Source organism: Oncorhynchus mykiss, chromosome Y (genome assembly GCF_013265735.2).
Source record: "Oncorhynchus mykiss isolate Arlee chromosome Y, USDA_OmykA_1.1, whole genome shotgun sequence".
NCBI classification, from domain to species: Eukaryota; Metazoa; Chordata; class Actinopteri; order Salmoniformes; family Salmonidae; genus Oncorhynchus; species Oncorhynchus mykiss.
Genome location: NC_048593.1, coordinates 45,967,617 through 45,975,116, shown reverse-complemented (window position 1 = coordinate 45,975,116; position 7,500 = coordinate 45,967,617). Strand labels below are relative to the sequence as shown.

At 43.6% G+C, this 7,500-nt stretch overlaps 1 protein-coding gene across 1 annotated transcript in view; it reads left to right on the top strand.

Moving 5' to 3' along the window:
- The window catches only part of LOC110510923 (protocadherin Fat 3), a 313,201-nt gene that overhangs the window by 142,952 nt on the left and 162,749 nt on the right, over positions 1–7,500 (top strand). Inside the window, exon 21 of the mRNA XM_036967730.1 lies at positions 4,655–4,969. Within this exon, the coding sequence (XP_036823625.1) occupies positions 4,655–4,969 (315 nt within the window). The remainder of the gene's footprint in view (positions 1–4,654; positions 4,970–7,500) is intronic.

Genomic DNA, 7,500 nt, shown 5'->3' with positions numbered 1-7,500 from the left:
CAAGCTTACAAACAAGTGTGTCAGATATCACCTGTTCTTGTGTCAGATATCACCTGTTAGTGTGTCAGATATCACCTGTTAGTGTGTCAGATATCATAGTGTGTCAGATATCACCTGTCAGTTTGTCAGATATCACCTGTTAGTTTGTCAGATATCATAGTGTGTCAGATATCACCTCTTAGTTTGTCAGATATCACCTGTTATTGTGTCAGATATCACCTGTTAGTTTGTCAGATATCACCTGTTAGTGTGTCAGATATCACCGGTTAGTGTGTCAGATATCACCTGTTAGTGTGTCAGATATCATCTGTTAGTGTGTCAGATATCACAGGTTAGTGTGTCAGATATCACCTGTTAGTGTGTCAGATATCACCGGTTAGTTTGTCAAATCAAATCTATTTATATAGCCCTTTGTACATCAGCTGATATCTCAAAGTGCTGTAAAGAAACCCAGCCTAAAAACCCAAACAGCAAGCAATGCAGGTGTAGAAGCACTGTGGCTAGGAAAAACTCCCTAGAAAGGCCAAAACCTAGGAAGAAACCTAGAGAGGAACCAGGCTATGTGGGGTGGCCAGTCCTCTTCTGGCTGTGCCGGGTGGAGATTATAACAGAACATGGCCAAGATGTTCAAATGTTCATAAATGACTAACATGGTCGAATAATAATAGTCAGTTGAAACTGGATTAGCAGCTCGGCCAGGTGGACTGGGGACAGCAAGGAGTCATCATGCCAGGTAGTCCTGAGGCATGGTCCTAGGGCTCAGGTCCTCCGAGAGAGAAAAAGAAAGAAAGAGAGAAAGAGAGAGCATACTTAAATTCACACAGGACACCGGATAGGACAGGAGAAGTACTCCAGATATAACAAACTGACCCTAGCCCCCCGACACGTCAACTACTGCAGCATAATTGTCAGATATCACCTGTTAGTGTGTCAGATATCATCTGTTAGTGTGTCAGATATCACCTGTTAGTGTGTCAGATATCACCTGTTAGTGTGTCAGATATCACCTGTTAGTGTGTCAGATATCACCTGTTAGTGTGTCAGATATCACCTGTTAGTGTGTCAGATATCATCTGTTAGTGTATCAGATATCATCTGTTAGTGTATCAGATATCATCTGTTAGTGTATCAGATATCACCTGTTAGTGTGTCAGATATCACCTGTTAGTGTGTCAGATATCACCTGTTAGTGTGTCAGATATCACCTGTTAGTGTGTCAGATATCATCTGTTAGTGTATCAGATATCACCTGTTAGTGTGTCAGATATCACCTGTTAGTGTGTCAGATATCACCTGTTAGTGTGTCAGATATCATCTGTTAGTGTGTCTCACCTCGAACTGTACTACTTTCCGGAGACCAAATCCCCGTCATTGCCGTGAAGAAAAGACAAGGGGTGAAGGTCGGGGTGCCTTGTGAGGATTTGTAGGTGGACGAGTAAATCACCACTACCATCGGTTCTATTGGCCAATCACTGGACAACAAACTAGATGATCTAAGGTCGAGACTATCCTACCAACGGAAATTAATTAAAAACTGTAATATCTTATGTTTCACCGAGTCGTGGCTGAACGACGACACGGATGGCTAGGTTTTCCGTGCATCGACAGGACAGAGCAGCTACGTCTGGTAATAGGAGGGGCGAGGGTGTGTGTCTATTTGTCAATAACTTGCAGGTGCACAATATTAAATAAGTCTTGAAATATTGCTCGCCTGAGGTAGAGTACCTCATGATAAGCTGTAGACCACACTATCTACCGAGAGAGTTCTCATCTATAATATTCGTATCCGTCTAGTTTATGTATCCGTCTAGTCCATGGTGATCCTAACTGACCAAAGACAGGTCATTTTTAAATGTCAGGAATTGTGAAAACTGACTTTAAATGTATTATTCCAGTATTAAAGTGGCCAGTGATTCCATGTCTATGTATATAGGGCAGCAGCCTCTAAGGTGCAGGCTTGAGTAGCTGGGTGGTAGCCGGCTAGTGATGGCTAGTTAATAGTCTGATGGCCTTGAGATATAAGCTGTTTTTTCAGTCTCTCGGTCCCTGCTTTGATGCACCTGTACTGACCTCGTTTTCTGGATGATAGCGGGGTGAACAGGCAGTGGCTCGGGTGGTTGTTGTCCTTGATGATCGTTTTGGCCTTCCTGTGACATCGGTTGCTGTAGGTGTCCTGGAGGGCAGACAGTGTGCCCCGGTGATGCGTTGGGCAGACCGCACCACCCTCTGGAGAGCCCTGCAGTTGCGAGCGGTGCAGTTTTTGTACCAGGCAGTGATACAGCCCGACACAATGCTCTCAATTGTGCATCTGTAAATATTTGTGAGGGTCTTAGGGGCTGAGTCCTGAGGTTGAAAGGTGATGTTGTCTGTGTGGGTGGGTGGACCATTTCAGATTGTCAGTGATGTGTGTACGCCCAGGAACTTAAAACTTTCCATCTTCTCCACTACTGTCCCGTCGATGCTGTCTCCCGAAGTCCATAATTTTGTTGACCTTGAGGGAGAGGTTGTTTTCCTGGCACCTCTTTGCCAGGGCCCTCACCTCCTCCCTGTAGGTTATCTTGTCATTGTTGGTAATCAGGCCTACTACTGTTGTGTCGTTTGCAAGCTTGATGACTGAGTTGGAGGCGTGCATGGCTACGCAGTCATGGGAGTACAGGAGGGGGCTGAGCGCGCACCCTTGAGGGTCCCCTGTGTTGAGGATTAGCGAAGTGGCGGTGTTGATTCCTACCTTCACCACCTGGGGGGAGCCTGTCAGGAAGTCCAGGACCCAGTTGCACAGGGCAGGGTTCAGACCCAGGGCCCCGAGCTTAATGATGAGCTTGGAGGGTACTATGGTGTTGAAGGATGAGCTACAGTCAACATACAGCATTTTTACATAGGTATTCCTCTTGTCCAGATAGGGCAGTGTGCAGGGCGATGGCGATTGCATCGTCTGTGGATCTTTTGGGGCGGTAAGCAAATTGAAGTGGGACTTGGGTCTTACTTTTGCTTTCATGGGTACAGGAACAATGGTGGACATCTTGAAGCAAGTGGGGACAGCAGACTGGGATAGGGAGAGATTGAATATGTCCGTAAACACTCCAGCCAGCTGGTCTGCGCATACTCTGAGGACGCGGCTAGGGATGCCGTCTGGGCTGGCATCTTGCGAGAGTTAACATGCTTAAATGTCCTTCGGAGCGGGGCACATTGATGGCACTGTGTTATCCTCAAAGCGGGTGAAGAAGGTGTTTAGGTTTTCCGGGAGCACGTTGGTGGTTTTCCCTTTGTACTTGATTGCCTGTAGACCCTGACACTTATGTATCGTGGCTGAGCTGTTAAATTGCGACTCCACTTTGTCTCTGTACTTTGATTGCCTTACGGAGGGATTAACTACACAGTTTTTTAACTACACCATAACTACTGTTTAACTACACCATATTCCCAGTTACCTTGCCATGGTTAAAATCCCCAGCTAGAATTGTGATTTATTTATTTATTTTATTTAACCTTTATTTAATTAGGCAATACATGGGGCCTCGGGATATGAGGTTTCCGTGGTGATATCGGCTTGTGGTGGAATATACACGGCTGTGACTATAACCAAAGAGAATTCTCTTGGGATGTAATACGATCAGTATTTGATTGTGACCACGAAACCGACACCAAAACCCTTCTTCTTCCCGGAGAGTTCATTATTCCTGTCTGAGCTATGAACTGAGAACCCAGCTGGCTGTATGGACGGGGACAGTATATCCTGAGAGAGCCGTGATTCCGTGAAATAGAGTATGTTACCCTCCCCGATGTCTCACTGGAAGGAGATCCTCGCCCTGAGCTCATCTACTTCATTGTTCAGAGACTGAACATTAGCGAGTAATATACTTGGAAGCGGTCGATGGTGTGCACCCCTCTTGAGTCGGACTAGAAGTTATTTCTGGCTGTATGTAATAACACAAAAACCATTCTGGGATAATAATGTAAGAAATAACACTCAAAAAAACAAAATACGGACTAGAAGTTATTTCTGGCTGTATGTAATAACACAAAAACCATTCTGGGATAATAATGTAAGAAATAACACTCAAAAAAACAAAATACTGTAAAGTTGCTTAGGAGCTAGAAGCAGATCATGTCTGTCTGTGCCATCGCTGAATTGTTTTCCCCACAAGGTCAGTTATACAAGACTGCGTGTTTGTCCTATATGTTTAACAGTCTGGTAAGCAGGCCAGAGCAAAGCAGTATGTTTCTGATCAATGTGATTGATCAGTGATCATCTCCCTACTGACCTACCGATCAATACCACAGAGATATCCCTGTGAGGAAAGACCCACGTGGCCCAACATGCCCTCTGTTCCAAAACTCTGTCCTATCTACTAACTGTACACTTGTTCATTTCCCTTTATGGTTTCCTTTTTATTATTTTCCCAGTATACTACTTCCTGTAGTCCTGGATGATTGAAATCAGATGCTTTACTGATGATGACACAGGGCTAACTCTCTCTAGGCTAGTTAATTGTTGGCCATGTGATCAATAGTTCTGGATGATGATTGATTATTATCAATTCATGATTAGATTATATATGTGTGTCCAGGTAATGGTGACAGACAGACTGAATCATATTGACAGATGTTTGTACTGTAGATTCTTATTCTATAATGTGTGTGTCTCTGTCCCCAGATAACGGTTATGGACAGTCCGGTAATGTCCCGTCTCTCCACTGTGTGGGTCATAGTCCACATCCAGGATGAAAACGACAACATCCCCACATTCACTGAGTCCGTCTACCGGATCAGCTTACCGGAACGCGACCGGAACAAACGCGGTGATCCCGTCTATCGGGTGTTTGCGTCCGACCTTGACCTGGACACCAACGGCAACATTACATACAGTATCGTCGGGGGTAACGATGATGAGAAGTTCAGCATTGACCCGCTGACCGCAATGGTGTCGTCACACAAGATGGTCACGGCAGGAAGCTACGACATCATCACCGTAAGTGTCCCTGTCTGTAGCATCCCTTTGCCAAAATCTACTTGCGGGCCAGAAAAAGGGCAGTTATTTGAAAATATATAGATCCATTATAATCAAAATCTAATTGAAAATAAGTATTTGTTCTTAACTGACTTGCCTGGTTAAATAAAGGTTAAATAAATCAAATAAATGGTGCGCCGCCAAATGGAGCTCCCAATCACGGCAGGTTGTAATGCAGTCTGGAATCGAACAAGGACTGTAGCACTGAGATGTAGTGCCTTAGACCGCTGTGCCACTCAGGAGACCAACACACCTACTCATTAAAGGGTTTTGTCATATTTTTACTAATTTCTCATTTCTACTAATACATATGGAATCAGACAGTAACCAAAAAAGTGTAAAACAAATCAAAATATATATTATATTTAAGATTCTTCAAAGTAGCCAATCTTTGCCTTGATGACAGCTTTGCACACTCTTGGGATTCTCTCAACCAGCTTCACCTGGAATGGTCGCGCTTGAAGGAGTTCCCACACATGCTGAGCACTTGTTGGCTGCTTTTCCTTCACTCTGCATTCCAACTCATCCCAAACCATCTCAACTGGGTTGAAGTCGGGTGATTGTGGAGGCCAGGTCATCTGATGCATATGATCACTCTCCTTCTTGGTCAAATAGCCCTTATACAGCCTTGAGGTGGGTTGATTCATTGTCCTGTTGAAAACCAAATGGTACTTCCACGTTGGACTAGTAACCGAAAGGTTGCAAGTTCGAATCCCCTGAGCTGACAAGGTAAAAATCTGTCGCTCTGTCCCTGAACAAGGCAGTTAATACCACTGTTCCTAGGCTGTCAATGAAAATAAGAATTTGTTCTTAACTGACTATTATTTTTTTTAAGTGCAAACCAGATGTGTTGGTGTATCACTGCAGAATGCTGTTGTAGCCATTCTGGTTAAGTATGCCTTGAATTCCCCAAAAAAAAATCACTGAAAGTGTCACCACCAAATCACCTCCTCCTCCATGCTTCACGGTGGGAACTACACATCCGGAGATCATCCGTTCACCTACTCTGCGTCTCACAAAGACACGGCGGTTGGAACCAATAATCTCAAATTTAGACTCATCAGACCAAAGGACAGATTTCCACCGGTCTATTGTCCATTGCTTGTGTTTCTTGACCAAAGCAAGTCTCTTCTTCTTATTGGTGTCCTGTTAGTCGTGGTTTCTTTGCAGCAATTCGACCATGAAGGCCTGATTCACGCAGTCTCCTCTGAACAGTTGATGTTGAGATGTGTCTGTTCCTTGAACTCGTTGAAGCATATATTTGTGCTGCAATTTCTGAGGCTTGTAACTCTAATGAACTTATCCCCTGCAGCAGAGGTAACTCTGGGTCCTCCTTTCCTGTGGCGGTCCTCATGAGAGCCAGTTTCATCATAGCGCTTGATAGTTTTTTCGACTGCACTTGAAGAAACTTTCAAAGATCTTGAAATGTTTCGGATTGACTGACATTCATGTCTTAAAAATAACGAGGGATTGTCGTTACTCTTTGCTTATTTCAGCTGTTCTTGCCATAATATGGACTTGGCCTTTTACCAAATAGGGCTATCTTCTGTATACCACAACTGATTGGCTCAAACGCTTTAAGAAGGAAAGAAATTCCACAAATTAGCTTTTAACAAGGCATTCCAGGTGACTACCTCATGAAGCTGGTTGAGAGAATGCCAAGAGTGTGCAAAGCTGTCATCAAGGCAAAGGGTGGCTCCTTTGAAGAATCTCAAATATAAAATATATTTTGATTTGTTTAACACTTTTTTGGTTAATACATGTGTTATTTGAAAGTAGAAAATTGTAAAAATATAGAAAAACCCTGTAATGAGTAGGTGTGTCCAGACTTTTGACTGGTACTGTATATATATATATCTCCGTTATAATTTATATAAATGTATAGGTCCGGGATGCTGGTCTTCTAGGCAGAGTGCTTCTGTCCAGTGTCTGTGTTCTTTTGCCCATCTTAATATTTTCTTCTTATTGGCCAGTCTGAGATATGGCTTTTTCTTTCCGTTCTTTACAATGTACGGAAAACCTAGAAGGTCAGCATCCCAGAGTCACCTCCCCACTGTTGACGTTGAGACTGGTGTTTTACGGGTACTATTTAATGAAGCTGCCAGTTGATGACTTGTGAGGCGTCTGTTTTTCAAACTAGACAATCTAATGTACTTGTCCTCTTGCTCAGTTGTGCACCGGGGCCTCCAACTCTTCATTCTATATTGGTTTGAGCCAGCTTGCGCTGTTCTGTGAAGGGAGTAGTACACAGCGTTGTACGAGATCTTCAGTTTCTTGACAATTTCTCACATGGAATAACCTTCATTTCTCAAAACAAGAATAGACTGACGAGTTGCAGAAGAAAGCTCTTTGTTTCTGGGCATTTTTGAGCCTGTAATCTAACCCACAAATGCTGATGCTCCAGATTCTCAACTAGTCTAAAGAAGGCCAGTTTTATTCCTTCTTTAATCAGGACAACAGTTTTCATCTGTGCTAACATAATTGCAAATGGG